Genomic DNA, 24,570 nt, shown 5'->3' with positions numbered 1-24,570 from the left:
CAGCTAACTTAAAAAAAAAAAAAAAGGAAAGAAAAAAAATCGATGGAACTGCTTTCAGTGCTGAACTGTAACTTCCCTGGAGTATAGAGATTGACACGATTGTTAAATTTCTAAACTTCTGATTAACAAAAAAAGCTGATTCTCATTTCACCAGATTTTTTTTTCTGATAGCTTTGCTACTGCCATAGAAGTATCCTTCTGCAAGAAAACACACTTTCATGTCTCTGCAAAAATCACATCCATAAGTCCCACAAATGAGGAAGTCCCTGATATCCACTCGTGCTTTCAGATTAGAGAATGAAAATGAGGACACCAGGAAACCACTTCCTTAAGGTAATACTGGTAGAGCACTGCCTTCATTAAAGAAAACTAGCCAGACTCTGCAGAGACCACAGTAAAGCAGCTGGAAGTCCATAAGCAGCTGTGTTGACGCTCTGCACTCCTAAGTCTAAATACCTATGGCCATGCCCAGCTCAAACAAAGCGTATTTTCCGTACAGCCCTCTCCATATAGCTTCCAGCAATTACAATTGCCTATGTCAGTCCTAGAGGTACTGTCTGTTCTTACCATCCTTTTATCACTCACATCATCTGGTTTGTTGTGTTATAGTACAACGGAAACGGTATTTTAAAAGGTTGAGGAGAAACCTCACCTGCAGAGGCACCAGAGGACAAACCCAAGTCCACAGTAGGGGTCCAAACAGATAGCGACTTCTCTGGAGGGATAAAGCTCACACTGCAGCTTAATAGAACGACAAAAGGCACTAGTGGCTGCATGAGACATCTGAAAGACAACAGCAAAGTAGTTAAAATGATCAACTATGTCATTCGGAAGGCTCATTCCCAAACTGTGCCAAGTGCTTAAATCAGTTACAGGATAAAGAAAACAAATAAATATTGACTTTCTGCTCAGTGTAAACACATTTGTAATTTATATCTAAGAAAACATAATTTTCCTTCAAGAGGGCATCCAAATAACCGTGAAAGGGGAGGGGAGACAGAATGAATGATAAGTTTGAAGTGATTCAGGGAGAAAGCTGTGAGTGGTTTAAAGATGTGCTCCAAGCTGTATGCAAACCTAACGATAACAAGCTAAACTTTCTGGAAGAACAAAGGAATGAATGACTGCAGGATCTGAATGTAATTTGAAGTATTCTGTTGATCATTGGTAACATATTTCTAAGTACATATTTAATAATATATTTAACAATATATTTAATAATAAATAAAAAATGCCAATGCACTTTTTAAATTGAAGAGGATTTTGCATGCAAAATGGTATTAAGGACCTAATCATTTGGTGATAAAGATCCCCAATAAACTTAGTAAAGGTTCTTCATGTCTTCATGTTATCTCCTCTGCGAGAAACAGGCTCTTAAAAATCTTGGTAAGAAAGCTCTCTGAGATAAAACAAGCAGAAAATAGAAACAAAAAACCTGATCAAAAGGAAATTCTCCTGATTTCTTTTTCTAGTGTTAGGATGTTTCCCACACTCACCCATCCTGCCTTAGAAGTTCTAACTAGAGTGGGAACAGAATTACATCTTTTAATCTTTGTCCTCTCTGTTAATAACAAGAAAGATACCCATGTTAGAAAGACAGCCTGGACAGGATTTAACTCATCTAACCTTTGATACCTGCCACATACTGAGCTAGTTGCCTTATATACTGTTAGAGTCAGTGGAGGGGAACAGGCACTTAGAAGGTAAAATTTATTTGATCTTAAGGTAAACAGAGGAACGAAGCTCCAGAAGTGACTTTTTCTCTATCGCCAATGAGAGCCATAACTGAAGCTGGATATGTTCCAAGTGATGCACAAAGACCAGCTCAAAACAGGTGTCCACATGGTGATCATCTGCAGTTTGCAAAGATTAATTCTACTCTAGCTGAATCAAGACAGCTTTTTCACACAGGATTAAACTGAACTCTGTAGGGCCAGAACTGATGTTATTCTGTGAATTTGACACCATACTGGGTGCAAGCTAGTGAAAAAGTTGAGAGTAAACATAAGTGGAATCTATTACTTCCAAAGTGATTACAAAGCATTTACCAACTTTTCAGAAGCCACATAAGTTGTTTAGCCATTTTTTTAATTTAGCATTTAATTTACAGATTAATTTAGCATTTAATTTACAGATGTTTCACTTAAGTCAGATAAATTACACCCTAAAAGTCCCTGCTTCTTTCTGTTGATTCTTGAGGAGCCCAATGACTAGTGCACATCTGTAGGCATCGTAGCTATTTAAAGTTAGATGAAATGAATCTTCCAGGAGTGTCCAATATGTGACCTTCCGCAAGCTCAGACATTTAACCATCAGTCAACCTTGGGCTGGTCACTTCACTGATCTGTGCTTCAGATTCTCCACCTGAAAACTGGGAAAATGATGTTTTCTTTGTTCATAAATTATGCTGACAGCTTCTGAAAACAGATGCATGATGCCAAAGAGTATGAGGGATTCAATACAGGCTATAAGTGTGATACATCAGCAAAAATTGCTGAAGTAATCATAATCCTTAGATATGCAACAGATAGGAGTAAGGAAGTAATAGGTAAGAGTAAGAGATTGATTTTACCTCTGCCTGTGTGCTGGTGAAACCAACACTGGAATAATATGTATGTTAGCAGCTAGAAAAGACAGCTTTGATAAATTGCGGCTAGAGGGTTGGAGAAAATGCCAGAATAGAGATTTAAAGAGCTCAAGATGTCTAAGTTTATCAAACAAATCCATCAATGAATTTTTTTTGCTGATTAGTATTGTACCAGGTGAATATATCAGAGACATCAGCAGTTCCCTTAATAGCATGAAGAAGAGAATATACTGAAAAACAATGGGCAGCAGTTGAGTTGCAATAAAGAGCAAACAGGGATGGGCACTGGAACAAGTAGAAAAGGGATGACCAGGTCTCATTTTCTTCATAAAAAGGAAAGAATAGATGCTTCAGTTGAAGAACGCTTCAGGCAGACAAGCTACTGGGCTATCTGCAGGGGTATCGGAATTAAATTTTTAGTCTGAGAAGGAGGAGCAGGGCTAAACTCGCCACACACAGTACCGTAGTGAGTATAGAAGAACTAATTTCATGTTAATGGAATCAAATAATGACTGCAAGGGAGGAAGCAATTCAATCTATTACCAAAAATCAAGAGGAGTTACAAATCAGGAGCAACGTACCACCTGCCAGCCAGGCGAGACAGCAGGAATGCCAGCTTTAACAAGAAGTCCCTACCTTTACCCCTGCTAGCATGCCAGTTGTGGAGACACTGAAGTCAAGGTAAGCAAGCGTTTCAGGGTTAGAAGGTTTGTAGATCTGTGCAGGCCGCTTCTTTGGCAAATCGTCTAGCGAAAATACAGAAAGAAAACGTGTGTATCTTACTCCCATGACAGATAGACCTCTGAGTGCTTGACAAATACCATGACAAAAGATGACACAGAGGTCCCCTAGCCTTAGTACTCACCTGTATCTAGTACCGGAGGCCACGTTCTGACATCCACTGCTGCTGCCGCCTCTCGCGACCGTAACAATTTACATATTAATTGTGTAGTCATTAAGCAGGCAGAGCGGCTTACCTAGGAATTTAAGAAATAAATAATAATGCAATGGGATACTGATTAATTCTCCCATGAAAATGAGCAAGACCATGATTTATTTTCTGCCAGAACAGGACACAGGTATATTAGTCTTATGTTTTCCAATTAGGAGGTGGAAGGATGCACAAAAAATGCAGCTCACAAAGCAGACAAAGTCATGTGAGTTTTACAAATTACATGAAAATTACACTTGGAGAAGAGTGTTGTAATGAAACTAAAGGCACCTTAATAGTGAGAACGTGACTTTTCCAACACATTATATCAGTTATCAACCCAGAATGCCAGTACAGAAGACTGTAACCAAAATATTTCCTATGTGATGGTAATATATCTTGGTTTATTAACAATATTTTCACATAAACCAAAACTAGCCTGACATTTATATGAGTAATTTTACTATCTTAAGTCAATTTTATGTTAGCCATATATTCCTGATTCCTGTGCTAGTGATAAACCACTGGGAACTCTTCTGATACCAGCAAAATAGCTCTAGACCAAAAATTGTGCAGGTGGCACTAAGAAATGAAATGGTGAGTTTACTGCAAATACCATCTGCACAGAATTTTAGATGACATATGCTGAAGGTATTCTCCTTTCAGATTTGCTATTTTTAAAAACACATAAGTAGCACCTACAAGAATATTTCTTACTGATTATAAAAATTAATATATTTAAGGAAATATTCAGACAAACATAAATATGAACACTGTTAATCACTGAAGACAGTACAGAGGAAAAACTGAAAAGGCAGCATCATTCTTCTTTTCCTCAAACTTTGAGAATCTGTGCAAATATTGCTAAGAGCATTTTTTTCTTTAAGGAATCTGAGACATTTCATTGCACACTGAATTTCCAATGTTCAACCTAAGGAAATCAGTAACCATATGGACACTAAATTATACCACTGAGCAAGAGATCAGCTTCTGTTGACAGTAATCTCATGGAGGTCAACTTTATAGGTCAACTTTACAGAGCACATGAGGAAATCAGGAGCATACAAGCACTGATCCAAGCCCTACTTCTCTAACCCCATGATTTCCCTGCATGGCCAATCCAAATATTTCAAGCGAAAAGTGAAGATAAATGAAGCCACCGCAGCATCCCTCAATCCAATCATGTCACTGCCATGGCAAGACAAGGTAATTCTTACATAGCTAACTTTAATCTATGAAAATCTTCATTTGGGACATAGTACAGCCATAAACCAAAAGGAATTTCAAGAGTTGGTGGTTATTAGCCCTCTCAGGAATTATATTATCTGGAAGATCAGGAGGTTTATTAAAATACAGAATGTCCATGCCTGGAGAATAGCAAATCTGAGGTAAACACGTAGGGACAGTGGGAAGGAGAAAGAAGACCTCTTAGCTATGTTAGCAACTGCTCGAGATGTGACTCAGTAATGTTCAGTTATATTTTACTACTACGAGCTCATCACCAAAACACAATTATGTAGGCCAAATTTTTCTCAGACGTCATTCTTACTGACTTCAAAAGGTGCTGTGTAGACGACATACAGCGTGTCAGAGCAGGCTTTGACCCCATCACACCGGGAAATTTATATGATTGCATTGGCAATGAAGGAACAGCCTCAATATTTTAATTTCTACAAGGTCATCCCTCTCCAAAATGAAAGAAAATCCTGTGTAAAACAGAGCTGAGAGGCTTTTAAGTCAAACTGGCACTAATACGGCTAATAAATTTCAACATTTTATTTAAAGTTGCTCTATTGAAGGGACGACTACAAGTCAACTTAGACCTGTCCTAGTTTTCCATCATTAAACCAAACAGATCTAGTTTGGCTATTAAACATCAAAGGAAAAATAAAATAACACATTTCACATCACTTCTATAATTTTAACAACTGATGTTTAAAAACTGTGAGTGCCAAAGTATTAAAGAATGAGAACCCTGAAGACAATAGGACATTTTCTCAGTATCTACTGATACTTTGTGGCATCTGATGCCATAAGGAAGCCACAAATTATAACCATCTCTAGTACTTATTACTTGAAAATATCAACATTAATTAGAAATGTTAAAATCACATTTGTTTCAACTTGTTTTTTCAGAGACTCAGAATTCCATTCAATAGATTAGAAACTGCCAGATGTAAAAGGCTAAGCCTTTGCAATCATTTTATTTCCCTCAGTAACAAGCACAATGCAGTTATTTATATGCAACAAAGACTAAACATTATTAGATAAAGTCAAAATAGCAAAAAGAAAGCATTGAATGAAAAAGTCTGAGTAACACTTCTACGGATGAAACAAAATACTGACCAACATCTTCACAACAGAACTTTGAAATTGCTTCAAACTGCAAAACAATTTTATGTACGGAGCTGAGCACAAATCACCATTAGGTCAAGCTAAGCCTTCCATTGGGATTTTTCTCAATAGTCAGTGTAGCGTTGCCAGGTGAGGAATCCTACCATTCTTGGCATATAGCTAAATAGAAGAATGCACTTCAAATGTATTTCCTGAAAGGAGCAGCATAACTGTGGCAAAATGTGACAGTGGAAGTCAGAAGGTTGTTTGCTGTCAAGCAGTGTTGACCCTGCAACACACTGCAGTCCTGAATCTTTGGAAGGAATACAACTCTTCAACCTACACCACCACTCACTTAAGTTACCGCTCCTAAAGACTACGCAAATCCACTGTCCATTTAATCTACTTGTGCACTTTCAGGTGCCTGCTCACCTCCACAATCATCTTCACTGTAGGTAACGTGGTAGCTATGTTCTGGGGATGTGGAGGTCGAACTGTTATTGGCACACAGCCTGCATACAGGCATCCGTAAAATGCGGCAATCAGGTCTATTCCTGCATGAAGAAAAACAAAAATCCTCCCCTGAAAATCAAATAATTTAATCACAGACACTTATGTCAGCATAAATATTACTTGGAACTCAACTCAGAAGGTTAAATGAGCGACTAAGCCCTTTAACAGACTTCTTTTTCAGCCCCTTGTCAGTATTTGTTCAGCTTCACTGACTCCTTTCAATTGTACTGTTCTTCTGAGCATGAAAAACTAAAGGCGACACACAAAGCTGCAGCCAGATATCATCATTTAGGTGAACTTCACTTTTATGATCAGGAAGTAACCTGTTAAAAAGACTGATTTCTACAGATTAATTATCTTCCTAAATTTACATTCATAGACAAATGAGTCTACAAGAAAAGGGATGCCCCAGCAAAAGGACGAAGTAGGACGATGTCTGTTCCTATCAGCTGCAGAAGGAACTGGAGACTTCGTTAAATACTGTCTTTCTCGTGCTATTTTTAACCTCAGATATGGAGCTTTGACTTACCTACTTGAAATTTTACAGTAAAAAAGGGAGTCATGATTTTGAAATCCTGCTTCTAACATAAAAATAGGTGTTGTTCTATATAAAAATTGACTGCAGGTGACAGATTGTGGACAGCACACTTCAGGCTATCTAAGGAGGCTGAACAGATGACAGCACAAAGATCCCATGAATACTGCGGTTTGATAGCTCCCTGGTGCTGTACACAGGCCGTGATAAGATGACAATGGGGGCCGTTTTATTCTTTCAGTGGAAAAGGATCTGGAGTACTGACAGGTTATTGTTCCTTCAATAAAATGCTTTATTCTTGGGAAATGAAATACAGAAAATAAAACCTGAAGTTTAAAATACTAGTCTTCTATTGTGGAAAAGGTTTTCTCATATTAACCGTTGAAAAATTACTCCTATAAAGATTTAACCAGTATCTTGCAGCCCTTAAAAACCAAATATCACAATACAGGCCTTAAATCAGACTGTTTATTTCACCAACGGGCAAGAAATTTTAAAGATAAAAAAGCAGCACTAGATCAGAAATAATTTCAAGCAAATGTCAAGCATGGTACCGGTTAACACAAGCTTAAAAGCCCTTATGTCAAAGGTTGAAAACTCAAGCTACAGAGAGCTGTCTAGGTTAAAGAAGCATAGACAAAATAGTGATTATAATTTGCTAATTCTTAATCATCTCCTATTTATTCATCATATTCCTACTCTAAAAAAACATGAATTACTTCCTAGGTATTGCTGCTTTACCCTCATGAAACGCAGCACTTCCAAGAGGGAATTCAACAGGTGCACCTAAGAACACTCAGCAGATGGAATATTTTAGCAGAATTGTATGCTCATAAAATACTGTATCTCCAGCAAATGAAAAGAAAAGCAGTAACTAAATTTGACTGCTTATAAGAGACAGGTTTTAAAAACAGAGGTTAATCTTAATCTGAACCCAAAGAAATAAAATCTATGAGCATATGCAAAGAGAAATTCTTTTAAGTATGTTCAGCTAAGTTCAAAGAAATGTGCATAAGGCAAATATTTTGTGTTTTGCCAATTAACATGGTTTACCGTTGGTAAGACCCCCAGTGCAGCACCGTTCTAAAGGATCTTGATAAACATTTGGGACTACCAAGGTACCAAACATGGCAGTTCTTTACCTGGTGGGTAAACCAAAGCCACATGGTCTCCATCTTGTAAATGTCCCCTTTCCATCAACATGACAGCTATCTTCTCAGCTCGCTTATGTAGCTGGACACATGTTAGCGAGTTGGCTATTGTTCCCTGCACAGGAAGAAAGGTAAATGTCACAGAAGATAATGCAATGCGCTGAAACTCTATTTTCCGCTGCATGTTAGAAGTTACTGGATGAGGTGCAGCCACAATAAGTCATGCAATCAACTTAAATATGGAAACCTTCGGCCTTACGCCAAACTGTAGTTGGAAAGAAAAAAGATGTTTGTCAAGCAGAGGAACGTTTTCCATTCCCCTCTCTGTACCTTCTGCCCTCAACAGTGTTTTCTCTCTAGCCAAAGGAGTACAGTAGTATGCTAATATCCTGCCCATGTAACCTGTACTCCTTCCCTTGCTATACAGGCAGCATTCCTGCTACAGCCAGGGAAGTGCCTTTATGGTCTCTGCAGCAATCTGGAGAATCTGTGGAGAGCAACCCTGAAAATTGCACTTCGTCGTCTGCACGCTGGAAGGAAGCCAAATGGCACAGCAGAAAGACTTTAAAAGACAAGAGATGAAAGACAGAGGAGAAAACAATACTTTGTGATGGGGAAAAGAATTAGTCTGGAACAAAAGCTAAGCACATGCGTATAAATGAAATAGAAAAGAAAGGCATTTGTTGAATTTGAGTAACTCTGGTCAGCATGAAAAAAAAAAAGGGGAAGTGACAATACGCTACAGTTTGGCAATTCAAATAGTGCTATAGTGTTTTAAATTGGATGAATGTTATGGTTCTTGCATTCCCTAAAAATATGTACGTGTGTATATATGCAGACACACAAATACACTTTTAGAGAAATAAATACATCTGTATCATAAAATTCACTACCACAGTTGACACCTCAGAAGAGAAGTCTAAAAGTGAACATGCAGGACAGACTGACTGCCTAGAGCTGGTCTGGCAAGGTCTGGGCTGAGATAAAGGGACAGGGCAGTATGGGAAGGGCTGCACCTCTCTGCCTGTGTACCTGTTCTGCGGAAAAAGAGGACTTCAGTCTCCAGTACTGCTATGATATACCTGGCACCTATCACAAGCACTAAGTTCACTTAAAATCAGAGAAGCCGAAGAAATCGGGGAAAAAAAAAAGTAAGAAAATACATACACTTAAAAAGAACAATGTACCAAAAATGCAATGCAATGCAATCAAAAATATTGTATCACTGTCCTTATTAAGAGAGAAAGCAATAGGGTCTTCTGTTTTAAATAAATATTCTTTACACTGTATTTTAACAAGGCAAAAAATAGTGTTTGGCTTGATTGCTGGTTTCTATCCACCATCACCACCCCACGCACCACTGCAGTATTTATTGACCACAAGCTTCAGAGAGGAGACAGCAGTTTGATAAAGGTCTAGTGTTGGAAGTAGTGGCATGTTACCAGGCATCACTTGGCATTTACAAACTTTCTAATAAACTATACACAAACTCAAACACTGCCAACAAAGAGGACAAACCTAACTGAAAATAAAAAGGGCAAAGTCAGGGCTTAGCATTCCTCTTCACAATCTTCAGCAACCACACTTACTGCAATGCACTTCAGGCAATTTTAATCAGTCTTCTGAACAATGCGGAGATCATTTCACTACGAAAGCTTCCTCTAAAGATACAAGCAACTATATGGATGCTGGACTAGAGATGGCTTCTATCTGTCCAGCCCTAAATATGGCTAAAGTGACCTGAGGTCTTGGTGTCCTTGTCACTGTAGACCTGCCAGTAGGAATGTGCTTAAACTCTTCATTCCTTCTTTCAAGAAATTGCCTGTTTGCATAGTCATGGGAAGAAGGACCTTTTATATCCCCAGGTACATCAGAAGCACAGGCCCCACTGACACAGAAAGGGAATTGCTGCAAATCATGTGAATTTGTGCAAAACTTGTTTACGTTTAAGACTTCTGGCACTTGCTGCACGTGAACCAGAGGAAAGACAGTGTTTATGTGAAGTGCAGGGAAGGAGAATCCTGCTGTTGGACCAGAATCATTGGCAAGCACCAGGCAACTATTCCCTTCGGGTCTTTTATACAAGGTGTCCTGCAGAGTAAAGGTGTTGCAATCCTTCATGACACACACTAAAAACAATGCACTGCTCTAATTTTAGAAATATTCCAAATTCTCAAAAAGCTTGGGTTGGTTACAGGAAAAAACTAATCTCAGTGGATTTCTATTAGTCATCCACTGCAAGATGCCTCGATGTTTTAGAACAAAGTGTACAGACAATGTGCAAGGAAGACAAAACGGGAGAAGTTACAAACCAGAACTAAAATTCAAGACGGGCAATAAAGCTTCCCCAGGCTAAAACCCACCAAACGTGTCACTCCTTTCCATAAAACATTAAATCTCTCCACAAAGCATTACATCTCTCAAACAAATTTCATATAAGATACTCCACAAAGAGAGTATTAAAGGAGCAGAGAAACTGAATTTCAAAATTCAACTATTTTTCACTTCTATGGAATGATAAATTATTTTGTTCATCTTTGTTTTCCACATTGTGTCCTTCCCTCCCACTGTTTGAACCCTTCTGCCAGCATGGGAAGTCTGGCTTTATTTAAAGCTCAAAAGCAACAGCCTGTGTGGATATCACTGTCTCTTTCTTGCAGCATCGTTGCTCCTAACTTACAGGACCGAACAATGCACAATTTTAATGGTGCAATATTGACTCTCTAAACAGCATTGCCTCTCAAGTTTTCTACTTTGCAACAGACAACTACATTACTACTTCACTATTATCTGTCAAGTTGCACATGTTCACAGAATATTAGCTATTAACCTGAATTTAAAAAAAGGTCATTTAATGACTTACCGGTAGCCTCAAACTGAACTTTGGTACCAGAATGGTAATATGGGCGGGGGAAGCATATCCTGACCACAGTAAGTGGTCATTTCCAAGAGGTTCACAAATTACTGGTGGTTTAAGAACCCATCCAAGTTGCGTAGGGACCACATGGGCTGAGACAACACCAGCTACTCCAGGTGGCCCAGGGGAATAGCACTATTCCAGGCCCCTCCTCTCTTGGAGACCCTGACACACTATGCATGTTTCCCAGTTTTGACAGATGTGTCTAGATGCACTGCGGTGGGATGGTTTGAAATCAGACTTTCATTCTCTACAGTGGTCTTGGGATTTACTGGTTTGTCATCTACAGTCATCTAGGAAAAACTACACTCTTAGTAAAGCCAAGTTCTATACCACCTGAGACGTATTAATTAATTTTTGATAAGCAATGAAATGCTGTGCAAAGCTGGCACCTCATGTAGGCTATGCAGAGAGATTTATTAGTGATCCTCGACAGACCTGGTTGGATTCTGGACATACCTCTCCTCCTCTTCACCTTCTTTCCCCATTCTCACACCTCCCCGAGATGGTCCGCTCTCAAAACCAACAATCATTGTTTTATTTAGGGAAAATGCTTTGATTTTGCCAAGCCTGTGCTTTTCGAATTGGAAATCAGGATGGTGAGCAGTATTAAATACTACGCTTCAGTACAGGAATGATCAGCGTTGAAACAGATTTGCAGTGTCAGCTCACCCACAACATATATGTGGTGGAAAAAGAAATGAGAAACGTGTAAGGCGCGCTGTCTTATACAAAAGCAATCTATATTTTGACAACTGGCAATGATTATTCTCTTTTCCTCTCTGCCTCAGTGAACATTAAATATAGCAGCTGAGTATTAATGGGAAAAGAAACAGAAAGGTCGCGTTCTGCCACAGCATGAGCAGGTGCAGCTGAAATACCAGTGTGCCATTTTCCATACCGCAGCCTGTCGGAGTAACGGTCTGAGCTTCTTACCCTGCAGTTGAGTAGAGTGTAAAGCACATGGTCAGGAGTGGTCTGAGCTCTCCACTGTAACACTTCGGAGAGGAAGAGGAACTAAAATAAAGCAGAGTGATAGTCATGACACTAAATAACTTTTTGGGTTTAAAACCCAGATAACTATTTTTGCTAGTTTAGCTATGTCTTTCTTATTTATATGCTACATTTTACATCAATACCCAGAAGCACTAAGCATGAATTAATTTTCTTGTCAGCACACATATTTATAGCAAGGTGCTTTTGCACGGTAGCAGCAGCCTCTCTGGAAGTGAAACCATGGCTGAGATTATGATATATTGCTACATATACTTTCAAAGCAATAAACTGGTTCTTACCGATCTCTCTGAATTTAAGCACAATTTTAATTCTTTAGCTTTTTCTTACTACAAATATATAAATATTTATACAGCTTAGAACGTACTAATTTAATTACTCACATAAGCCCCCTAAAGAGCTGAATTTCAAGTTAATTTTACAGGATCAAAATCAGGACCATATATGCAAACAAAATTCCCTGGACTCCACTTGAACTAGTAAAAAAGATATAATAGAGGGTGATTTCTGGTAGAAGCATTAACAGTTTCCACCATGTTTGTTCTGTTGTCCCATGTACACTTATTAAAAAAAATCCATACAGATGAAATGCAGTGATCCTCCCTCACGTCTATTTTATATTTATCTGAAAAGGGGGTTCTGAAATATTTTAGTGAGAATTAGAAAAAGCAATCAACAAATTCTGCAATAATACTACTACTATGTACTGCTAAGTGTCCTGATGCTAACTAGCTAAATATAAGCCATACTGGAAAAGTTTAGCTTACCTTTCTGGCTTGGTCATTATCTTCTATTTGCCCCAGATCTCTACCACTGGCCTGTGCAATTCTTTTTCCAGAGACCAAGTTCCCCACCATCACAGAGGCAGGGCCAATTTCTAGAATAAATAGAAATGTGCTAAGTGCAATAAAAATCCTTTGCTTGTGGATGAAAAATTATTTTTATGTCTTTTGTATTACATGATATTTTTCTCATTGCTATCCACAACACCAAACCTTCAGTGCATCTGTGTTGATACAAACTTTGTCTGATGGACCAGAAGTAGCTGGAAGATATGTAGGCCTGGATTAATTCTCTCTAAACATATCTAACCGAGAAGCCCATTTAGCATGGGCTCTCTACAGCTAGAAACACATCCTGCCTGCCTTGATATAGGGAATCTTTGGAAAATTCAGCTCTTAATCTAGGCTTGTCCATTCAGGTGCGTAAAACCAGATGAGATGTACCCAGGCTTCAGGGACAATGTTCCTATTTCTCTCTTCTGTTCCCTAGGCTAAGTTGCATCTGTATTAGCAGTTCTGTAATGCTATAGACGTGAAGTGACAAGGATTAGGAAGGCAGATGGTGCACATGATAAAATACATGCAAGCCCTTTAGCACAAGGTAGAGATTGAAGAAAAATAATTTAACTTTGGAAGAAAGGAAGATGTCAAGGCTGATGCTTCTCCGTGAGGTGGATTTCACTGGTGTTTTGTTGCTGCCATTAGGGAAAAATACCTGTCTCACAGACACCGTTTATGCTCACGTTATCATTTGTTTTCTGCTTCTCCAACGTGGATTACTATTAACTGCAACTGATACCAGACTTTACTTCTAGTCTATGATGTCCAAGCTTTGTCTCAGTGACGGTAAGTGGTATAAGTGTCAAAATACAAGATGTCTAAGTAATCAGATAATGTACAATAAATAACATCTACAGACTACCCTGCTTTAAAAAGATGAAAGCAATATATCTTCCGGGTATGTCAGAACTACGCAAAACAGGAGAATGTGATGCTATCAGTTTGGTTTCTCTGCTCCTGGCATTGCTTTTACCATAGTGATATATAATGTACACAATCTATCTGTAAGTTTCTCCATTGCACTGATCCTAATTCTGTGATTACTTTGCAACAAGGAAATACCAAAGTGAGCACTGCAGTTGAAGGCTTCATTGCTTTTGTTAAGTTAGTGGAAGTCGCTGTTGGCCTCTGACAGTCCCAGTATCCACAAACTAAGATTATGGTTTTGATTTCTGAGACATATCTCCAAGGGTTTTAAATAAATAAACAAGCTGACGGTTTTGGCAAATTTGCACTGAATTCATGATGGACAGTCCCCATATTCAAGATCCAGAGGGTAAAAACACTTCATATTCCAAGCTGGTTTTCAAAGTGGAAAGCAACCAACACTTAGCCTAACGTAGCTGAATTCAGGTCTTAAGCCTGAGGCTACAGATCCAGAAATACTTGAAATTAATCTGAGTACTAAAATCTGCAATTGGATTCGAAGTAAAAAATCTGTTAAAAAGGTTCTCATTCATTGGGCATTGAATAAGCAGCAACTGGACTACAGCAGGCTATGAGGGTTTTCTTGGTCATTTGAGTCAGTGCCTTGCTGTACCATTTCATCTAATATTCTTCATAAAGTGTGGCAGAACTTTTGAAGAACCATCTCAGTACTAGTTAGAGTTTTCCCTCAAATATACTTGCTGTAAGAATAATCCAGAACCTCCCTACTCAGGTGAATACCTTTATCCTCATTCATGACCAGTTTTTAAGTATTTGCTCTTCTTCCAACACTTGTTGTTTAGTGTCAACAGTCCTCTTCCTCTCTACTTCTACTTTACAAACTCAGCCTTCAAATAAGCCAAGATTTTATCTTTCTCTGTTTTGATCTCAGTCCATCCTCTTTAAACATAACTGACCAGGAATTTACAAAGAAGGTGTGGTCTCAGCAGTGCCTTGTGGAGTGATAAAAATGTCTTCATCTTTACTGAACTTAGGTTTTTGGAGCATTTTTCCTTGCAGTCTTTGTGAAGCTTCTGCCAAAACCAACAATGTCCTTAACACACCTGGAATATTTAACAGGAACAGCTGACAGAGCTGATTCTCACCTGCATTAACAGCTACTTGATTTTGCTCCATACAGTACCATGAACACACAGCATTAAGTCACGGTCCCTTTGCCTTCACTCATCTTACCTGGTTGTTTTTGCCTTGGTTTAGGCAGGTTTGTTACACACGTGTGGGGACACATCAGCACATTACAAGGATGCAGTGATCCTTCCAAGAAGAGCTGTTTGGTTTCTGACAGGTGTATTCCTCCCAGCGGCGTCTTGGGAAGCGTGTTTGCTGGTACGAGTGCTAAGCAGTAGACTCCCACTTGATGAATACTGTCAATAGCCTAAAAAAAAGCAGGAAGTCGATTTTAATGAAAGGCTAATTTTTCATCATTCTAATAAGCACATGTTGTTCTGAGTAACTGCATAAAACAACCCTAATAATTAACTGGCAATGGAAAGACACTTCAGCAATGTCAGTGATAAGGAGGTTCTTTTCAGTGGGAACAGGTGGATGGAAATGTAACACTCATGTTATTACACTCATTCCAGAAGATAAAAAAGCAAAAAAAAAAAAAAACCCTGGTGATGCATACATAGAAATCTATTAAGAAATGCTACCTAGGCATCCCTTAGACTTTAACTGGCGTACTTCTCAGAATTAAAGTTCAAAGGATTCCTATCAACTTAACATCCAGTCCATCTTGCAGAGCAAAGAAAAATTTCAAAAGTTGAATGTATATCACCATGTACCTACTGATGTATGTAGTTTATAAATTTTTTAAATTTTTCTAAGATAATAACTGTTTCACTCCCTGATTACTGTGTAAAAGATCCACAGGCAGGAATGGGAATTGGTACAATATAAGGGAAAACTATGAAACTATCCACTTGAAAAAATACTTGTTTAATGAAAACCTGAAAAATAAGCCTCTTTGAATCTTATAATAACCTTGTTCATTGTCTGACAAGTGGAGTAAACTGCATCACCTCCAAAAAATCTATAATGTACAGTATCTATGTAATTCATTTTGTTAAACATTAATATCCATGCACTTAAGATTTTAATTCCATGCACATTTTAACTGGTTATTTTCCTTACATTGGTAACAAAAATTGCAGCAAGTGAGTTAGAAAAACAACTTCAGACATCCAAGCACACTGAGAAACAACTTACAGACAGCATCTCTAATGAGTAGTTAAATGTTCAAAAATATAATTTACTTAACCTGCATTTGAATTTTTAACTGTGAGAAAAGTGAAGGCATACATCTGTTACCTTGAAGATACAATCTATATTCTGAGAATCAAATAATCATTTATAGTTATGTACTTAAGTGTAGACCAATAAATTACTGATTACTTCTACAGAGCCTCTAAGTAATGCTTTGCTTTTGGCTTCTGTTTGCTTCATTTTTTATTTGATTGCAAAATTTCATAAGAAAGAATAATAAAGCAGTTACTCATTTCACAAACATTGCAGTTTTAGTAGTGGCAGATCTCACGGTAGCATTGGAAGACCTCACTGATGGTCTACATAGACCTTACCTGAAAGATCAGCAATAGCAAGATATATATGACAGCCAACACACAACGTCTCATGTTTCTGGCAAAAACCATCATAGCCTCCTAATCATAATGTTATTTGTAGGTTCTGAAAAGCAGTGATAAATCATGGGATCCTCACCTGACATCAGCTTGAAGGAAAACTGTTACGGAGCAAGTAACCACCCTTATTCAAACGTACGACAGTGTGGCTCTGAGAGTTGGTGACTGGAAAGCAATACTCAGCTGGGGTAGGATGAGGGCTGTTATATGTAATGATTCCCCTGTGACTTCCGAACTGCATCCTTTGATAGCTACCTCTGCAGCACAAGGCTTGATAAAATGTCTTGGGTCATTCAAAACTGTCACCTTTCACACTTTGGAATTTGGCATGGAGGCAGGACATGACTGTTTCACAAGCATGAGTCTTAATGAAGTGAGCTGTAACATTTTGTGAGAGAAGAGTACCAGTCAATTTTAATACTGCTGTCATTTATGTCTCTTGATGAGATGGCTTGGTTTTTGAAATTACTCTGTCCAGCCAGAAGTAAACACAGTATCTGCAATCTTTATCCCTCTGTTTCATTGAGAAAATGGATTAGAGATACCAGGACTTGCAGAGTCCAGATTACTACACTGTTCAAGCTAAGAAAACATCCGATTCTGACAAAATTCTCCAGGCAGACATTCTCCAGTTCCGCAGTAGATCTCCCAGCTTTGCCTAGTCCTGTCAAGTCCTGCCGGTGCACTGGCACTGGTAAAACGAGCATCCAGGCTGCCGGGTAGAGGAACTCCAACTCTGCCTGAAGAGTCAGATCAGTTTGCAGCAGTCTGGGGGATGAATGAGCATCTAGGATCCATCTGACTGAACTGCTGGGTGACCTGGGATCTTCACTCACACACTCACTAAAAAACCATACTCCTCCACTACTCTCAAGACACTCTCTACCCAGCCTGACCACTCCCTCCCAACCGTGGCTCTGCTAAAACCCATAGATGCAGTCCAACATAGTCCCATACACAGAGCAGCTCTACTATCCTTCACCCCTCTGCTGAGCCAGAACAAGGTGCAACCCACTGGAAACAAGTCCAGCAAATCGATGCAGCTCAACTCTAGGGAAGAGATGCAGGGACACAGCAAGGCACAGCAGAAGCAGGCAGCGTAGGGCAGGGCTGGCCCAGGGCAGCACGCGCAGGACGTCAGACGAGTCTCACAAATATCATCAGAAATGAGTAGGAATTTGGTAGTTTGTTATCATGGACATCACTGAGAGTCATGACACAAGTGTGGTATTGTTATGTTGCTCATCACTAGCAGATGATTCAGATACAACTGGTTACCACTTCCTGACATCTGTCATTAAAAATCTGATTGGGAAGGAGGTACAATGCATCCTGCATGTTCCTGGCTTCTGTCCTCCATCTCCGCTCTCAGCTGAAGTGGAACCAGAAACTTCTTGTCACATAGTGATGCACGCCAGAGTTGCAGACTTCACACATGGGTGATAAAAGCAGCCACACATATGTGTACTTTGATATATGGCCTACCACCCCCAGACACTGCTGTGGCTTGATCATACTCAGAAGAATAGGACTGACTTTTGGCAGGAGCAACTTGACACCAGACTCCCACAGTGTTCAGTACTGAATTCTACTGGCTGTGATGGTGTAAGACGATTTCTGTAAAAGTCACAAAAATGCTCAGCTGACAAAACTGGAGAAGCATTAAGTCCAGAATTCCAACCTTTTCTTTAGGAGCTTGTTACTTGATAAAAATTACCAAAGCATGGGCAATCTGAAAGCCTCTCCTTCTAAAACAGGTTGTCCTAGGTGTTACTAGGTGCTTCAAAAGCTTTCTGTGTGATGGACAAGCTAAAGGTTCTAGCTTTTCTTGGTAATAATTTAGATCTACTGTGAATATGAGATGCCTCTAGCTGTATGAAATGTAGTTATCTTCTAAATCAAGAGAGCAGACAAACCTGTCTTGAGGTGGATGAAAGCTTATTTGTTCAATCTCTTCAAGGATACGGTAGACAGATTCCCTTTCTTATTCAGTACAAAGCAATAATGAATAAAAACATCTTCTCTGAATTGTGTGAGATCTTTTTCTTTGGCTCTTGGGTAAAGCAAAAAAGATGTTTGCAATATATTTACCTGAGAAGTGTCCTTGAGGAAGGACAGAAAGGAAGGTAAGCAGGGGAAGTGGAACTAACAAGTGACCAGCTGTAGATAGAGCTGAGATGACTTCACAAGGTAGCAACAGACTGACTTCATTTGACTACATCTCCATTAAACCTATTGCTTTTGAGTGAGAATTAGCTTAACCATGGAGATGGAAGAGGTGGAAGATGACTGCTATCTAAAGTATTTAATTTTTTGTGTGTGGACACTCAAGTTGAAAAAACTTTGAGTATGGTAATGATATTGTCTTAACTTGGACTGCTATATGTAAGGAGAAGGTCAGAATGTTTTAGTATTCAGTAGCTTCTGTCTTCCGGTCAAAGTGTCCACAACACCACTGAGGTGGGTTTTATCACAGCGGTATGTGCCTTGCGTGATCCACCAGACAGCTGGAATGGGAATCCTTGCAATAGGTGTCCTTTATGCAGATAGCCTCACTGTAGATACATAAATCTGAGCTGATCAATCACTTCCTTTCATTTCAGTGAAGAGAAATCGGCATTTTTAGGCTGTGTTTCATTCAGTTTATTTTAGCTATCAACATGGTGCACTAGAAATACATTATTCTCTCCCACTGTTTAAAAAAAAAAATCTGGAGATATAGCTCAGATACGTATATCTACTTTTGATTAGGTCAACTCCATACCAGTGTCAATAACTGTTAGTAAGAGACTTTTGACAGTACGAGTATATAATACATTCATTCATTCCTCTTTTGAAGTAATGAATGACTATATCCTTATGAACTATACACTACTCTCTCCTTGCTATTACTTACTTCAATTCATCCCTGTTTTCTTACAGCATTTTGATTAGAAAAAGGCTCACTCTTTGGATACGTGTGGCCTAAATAGGCACTGTCACTCAGAAGAATCTAATTTTGTGCTCATTAGGTGCAAGTGCAACTGAAGGTGGACTTACAATTATTCAAAGACAAATGTCAGTTACCTTGGAGGCCTGAAAGATCAATAAAAAGAATATAAAGCAGGAAAAAATAGCTTCCAAACATACATAAAGAGCATTACCTGGAGAACTCTACTCATCCATTGAAAACTGTCTTCCTCTGTGGAATCTGGCCTTTGCTCAGCAACAATAACTATCCTTTCATCATGCAGCACGCTCACTGAAAACACTGCTATTCTATAGAAGAGAAGGAGAGAAGAGTATTTAGTGCCAGGACACATGGAAAAACCTGTCTTCTAAGTTAACCCTCCATAACTATGATTTTGTTATTTATTACCCAGACAACTGCTGCATCGATTAGTATTTTATTTATGGGGAAAAAGCAACAAGAGCAGTTTTGGGTAACTTCTGGAGGAGAAATAGGGGGGGTTTCTTCTAGAATCATGTAAATATAGGCATCATGTCACAGCAGGGTTGGAGAAGTGAACCTTCTTGAGATAAGAAAAGCACTACATTTGGGTCACACCGAGGCTGCTGTTACACTGTTGTATAACAGCCAGCATAAGCACCTTCTTTGGCCCCATCTTAGAAGAAAATAATTGCAACATCATTTTGTGAGAGGTCTGCTATGTGATCACGTGTGAGTGCATGTTACTGCATTGGGCTCTTCAGAAGTTTTAGATGTCTCCTGCTCAGTTTCAGCACCTTAGGAAGGTCACACAAGGAACCACTGTCGTATTCAAGAACTTCAGTGTTAGGCACATTGGAAATGTTCCACTCGGAGAACTAGGATTCTGTTGAGTCAACACCTTCAGAATTAACCAACTGTTCAACAGGAAATTTTAATAATCACAGTTCCAAACCATAGTATCTGCCTCCACACTGTCTTAGGTTTCCCTCTGCTCTCTCCTGGTTCTAGCCATATAAATAGCAATGTAGGGAAACCACAAAGAAGTTTCGTATCATTGCTACTTTACTGATACCAGCAGCTTTCAGGAAGCCCAGTGCAGATTAAGCACTGCCTTCTGAAAGCATTTTGGGTCACTTACACCTGTTCTAAGCAAAATAAGGACTTCTACATAATATAAGAAAAGAAAGGATCAAACCTTCCCCTGTAGACAAATTTCATTGGTTCCACAGCCAGTGCTGTTGCTACAATGTCATCAGCATTATGTCTTCTTCCACTGACAACCATCAAACCATCCATTTTGCCAATTACAAAGACAAGTCCACCTGGTCCTATAAAGCCTAGTAGTCCAGTCCTTATGAAAGGATATTCAGTGATAGGGCCACCAGAACTGGTCATAGGAAACACCTGTAAGAGAGAGAAACACAGTCTTCAGTTCTGTACACAGATATCATGCTGTGAAATATTTCAGGCATGCTCTCTCAGATGGCTCTGCTGGAATGAAGTAAATAGGTCACTGGTGATGCTCTTTACTCTTCACTGACCATGAAGGGAGTGTCAAGAAACGCCTAGACTAGTCTGCGTAATTTTCAGTGCCTGAGTTCCAGCAAGTGCAATCCCACTCTGTTTACCACACGTTTTCCCAAACCATGGCTCTGTAAATCATTTATGACCTTAAAAAATATATAAATCAACATAAACAGTATTGAACAGCAAAAAAAAAAACAAAACAGTGTGCAGCCTGCAGCTAACCTGAGATGCTATGTATAGGTACCTGAGAGATTAAATTGTAAACATTACAGTAGAGGTTCTTTTCAGTACCTCGTGCTCATTTCCAGCACAGTATACAGAAATAAGAAGGCTAGAAGTGAAGCTATTTTAAGGTACTGTACATTAATGACTCTTGCAGCTGACCACATTTTTATCTAAGGCCAATTAAGTCCTCACAATACCAATGATAATGCCTTCTGTAGCATGTCTAAAAGTGAAAATACAGCCCTATACAGAGCCTCTCTAAATGTCTGAACATCAGACACATACATGACTTCCACAGGATAGATTTCTACCGCTTTTCCTATCCTAACTAGCACAGTGTTATCCTTCTGGCACATGAGCTACTTTGAGCTGCATTCTGACACAACCACACTTTCCTACCGTTGCTTCTTTAACCTAAACCAGTCTAAAGGCAAGTTATGTAATACAATGGCAAGTGGAAGACCATGGCTATATGGTGTCCTTCAAGGCTCATCTAAAAAGAAAGGTCAAATTCTGCTGCCAGATGCCCAGGGGTGATTGTTACTGAACAGATTTAATGCTTATAAAACCTCAGCCATAATTCACTTCAGGAACGCAAAATTCTCTGACTCTCTAATACCTGCAACATGAACTACACAGTAAAACAGAAAAGAGGCCCACTTGGAGAGGGCTCCTAAGAACATGCTTAACTTTAAAAACGAGTGGTCCTGCTCACTCAATGGCAATTTATTTGCTTACCATTAGGAGTAAGTCTAAATCAGTCTAAATATGCTGTTAAACTGCAGACCCAGTTATGAATTATGAATGATTTTACAATTACAGCAAGTACTACAAAATGAACGTAAGTACCTTTCTAGCCTGAAATATGTCAGATCCAGGATTACCATTCACACTGAGTATTGCCAATTGTACTTGTAGCACAGTAATCAGCTATGAACAAATTTCAGGTCACAATAGCATAGTAGGATTCCTGGCTTCAATAGCAGGATGGCCAACTGTATCCACTAGTCTCCATTAATTATTTAATGTACAGTGTTTACAACATTCAGATCTGCATTTTGCAGGAGATATTAGTCACGTTTGGTCTATTAAAAATGGTAATATCAGAGCATTTGTTAAGGGAAATGTAAATGCATTTTTCTTAACTTTTTTCTCAAGTGTTAAAAAAGGATCAGAACTTAATAAAGAGCTCAATGTTTTTCAGTATTTCTCTGATTTGTTCAGCCTTTCATACTGGCGTCAGCAGAAGTTAATGATAACAAGTGAGCAGGTACAACAAAGCTATCAATACAGCTCTCTGCACTGGAGCTGAAACCTACCGGAAAACAGATTCCACAAAGCAAAAAGGCTTTCACCTAAGGCAATTCAAACAAAAGCAGGTGGGGACTAATTAGGAAAAGGTATCTTTGCTATTCAGATACCTCTTGAAGACTACATCTGTCAGGATTCCGTATAAATGCAAGCCTTTAATGCCGGCTGCGTTGTGGCAATGTTGGAAACTGCTTTTTAAAGATACCCAGCAGCCTTACCACTGTTGCAACAATCAAATTCTGCACGTAGCTAGCTTGTAGACTTGTACGGTATTACCTTTGGAACTTTGCCTTTCTTCCTGCTTTCCTTCTCATTGTTTCAGCCCCTGGCATCTTCTTTCAAAATGAAAGTAAAAGCTCTTCAGCACCAAAACTAAACCCACATAAAGATCTGCTATTGCACTTAATGAAATGGGCTTCAGTGCAGATTATCTGGCTAGAGTACCTAAGGTCCCAAGCCACAGGCCTTGATTATTACTGCTATTCTGATATTATTACTATCAATACTTTATGTGAAATATTATCCTGAAATAGAAAAAGTTAAAAAGGAAGGATTTTATATAGCATTTTTTGGACAGCTTACCTCAAAAGTATTTTTGGTCATGCCCGAGAGTCCGTAATATGATGTACCCGTTGCAATAGCACATACACAAAGTTCTCCTATCTCATCTGTTTTACAGAGCTGAGGAATTCCATCTGGCTTCACTGAACACATTATAGCTAGAGGGAGAGCAAAGGACTTTAAAAAATATTATAAAATGAACTACAGAATAATATAAATGCTGTGAGAAACACATCATGGTGGAGTTGACATAAACAAATTGTACGTAGACTCTAGTGTCTAACAATTGGTTTCTCAAACATTAAGGTGTTCAGCATTACATTATCAAATGTTATTTATATTATAAATAATACTTACACAAAGAATGCAAAGATCTTTATGTAAACTTAGTCTTCACACTGGTAACAAAACCTAATTAGCCTTGCGCTCCAAAATTTCAGTTGATCTATAATATTGCTGTGACGTGACTGTGTTCCCAATTCTGCATACTGAAGCCCGGATTTGCCGCAGTCAGTGCAAAATGAAATAACCTAATGGAGTTCTTGATAATAATCATACTGCCAGGGAGGCAGGCAACCAGGAAATCTACCTCTCACAAAGTAGCAAGTAACACCATATGAAAGATCAAGACACTCTAGGAGACTAGTATGGTTGTTTTGCTAAGAATTTATCAGAGCTCAGACTCCCTCTCACTGGTCTTACGGGACTGCAGAGACAGCAAGAGCTAAATGGGAGGGATTAGGAATCACTGGTCTGAGGAAGAAGCACTATTTTATGTGTGAGCCATGTGAATAAGAATCAAGTATGCTGCTTTAGCTGCAATCCCTGGAGTAGAAGTCCAACATGTGTAGATTTTGCAGTTGAAAAGAGGATATGATGAACAAGGGAGACCAAAAATGAATCAGCATGTCTTTTAAATACAAGTGTAAAGAATCTTTAATGACCTTTCTCTCACTCTGAGGATAAACAGGAGCATGTACTTCTATTAAAAGGATCAGAATGTAGTACGAACTGCAAGATGGCATGTCTATAATAATACCGTATATGATAACTATTAGACAACAACCAATCTTATCTTCCTTTCTTTTAAGTAGTTCAACTGAAATTCTGTAAGATGCATCATTATGTTTTATTCCTTTGGTGCATAAGAGACATCCTCTTATGAAAAACTACAGTATTATCCTTTTCTAGTCTCTGTAACATCTCATTTAAAATCTAGCTCTTATGAAAAATCTTATCTTCATATTTAGAAGCACTGACTTCAGTTTGAATTTATCAAATGAACTGTTCAGTCATACCTCCTCTTTCTAATAACTGGGTGATAGCACAAGATCTTTGGAAAAACATTCTGCAAGCCTTCAGATAGCAATTTTGTTGGTCCTTAGCACAGGTTATGAAAACTTCCACTATCGAGTCTCATCTGGGTCAGGTTTATGGATATTTATAGCCTCCAGACATCAGAATCCAACTTTCTTATTTTCTGTACGAGTATCTCACAGTTAAGGAATGGATGTTCTGATGTGATGACAGGTTGTTTAAAGCACACCGCTAACGTGAGTAAAGACAGCCACAGAGGTAAACAGAGAGAAGAAATCTAGGGATT

General features: G+C 38.8%; 1 protein-coding gene across 1 annotated transcript in view; it reads right to left on the bottom strand.

Moving 5' to 3' along the window:
• Nucleotides 1-24,570, bottom strand: part of DIP2C (disco interacting protein 2 homolog C) — a gene marked incomplete at its 5' end in the record, with an annotated part of 324,759 nt that overhangs the window by 47,929 nt on the left and 252,260 nt on the right. Inside the window, 11 exons of the mRNA XM_082316598.1 lie at nucleotides 653-783; nucleotides 3,224-3,333; nucleotides 3,453-3,564; nucleotides 6,285-6,406; nucleotides 8,043-8,166; nucleotides 11,905-11,985; nucleotides 12,750-12,859; nucleotides 14,946-15,147; nucleotides 19,555-19,669; nucleotides 20,539-20,747; nucleotides 22,989-23,125. Of these exons, the coding sequence (XP_082172724.1) occupies nucleotides 653-783; nucleotides 3,224-3,333; nucleotides 3,453-3,564; nucleotides 6,285-6,406; nucleotides 8,043-8,166; nucleotides 11,905-11,985; nucleotides 12,750-12,859; nucleotides 14,946-15,147; nucleotides 19,555-19,669; nucleotides 20,539-20,747; nucleotides 22,989-23,125 (1,453 nt within the window). The remainder of the gene's footprint in view (nucleotides 1-652; nucleotides 784-3,223; nucleotides 3,334-3,452; nucleotides 3,565-6,284; nucleotides 6,407-8,042; nucleotides 8,167-11,904; nucleotides 11,986-12,749; nucleotides 12,860-14,945; nucleotides 15,148-19,554; nucleotides 19,670-20,538; nucleotides 20,748-22,988; nucleotides 23,126-24,570) is intronic.

The sequence above is a fragment of the Platalea leucorodia genome, assembly GCF_965183815.1.
Source record: "Platalea leucorodia genome assembly, chromosome: 1".
In the NCBI taxonomy this organism is placed as follows: domain Eukaryota; kingdom Metazoa; phylum Chordata; class Aves; order Pelecaniformes; family Threskiornithidae; genus Platalea; species Platalea leucorodia.
This window is presented reverse-complemented; position numbering and strand designations above follow the sequence as displayed.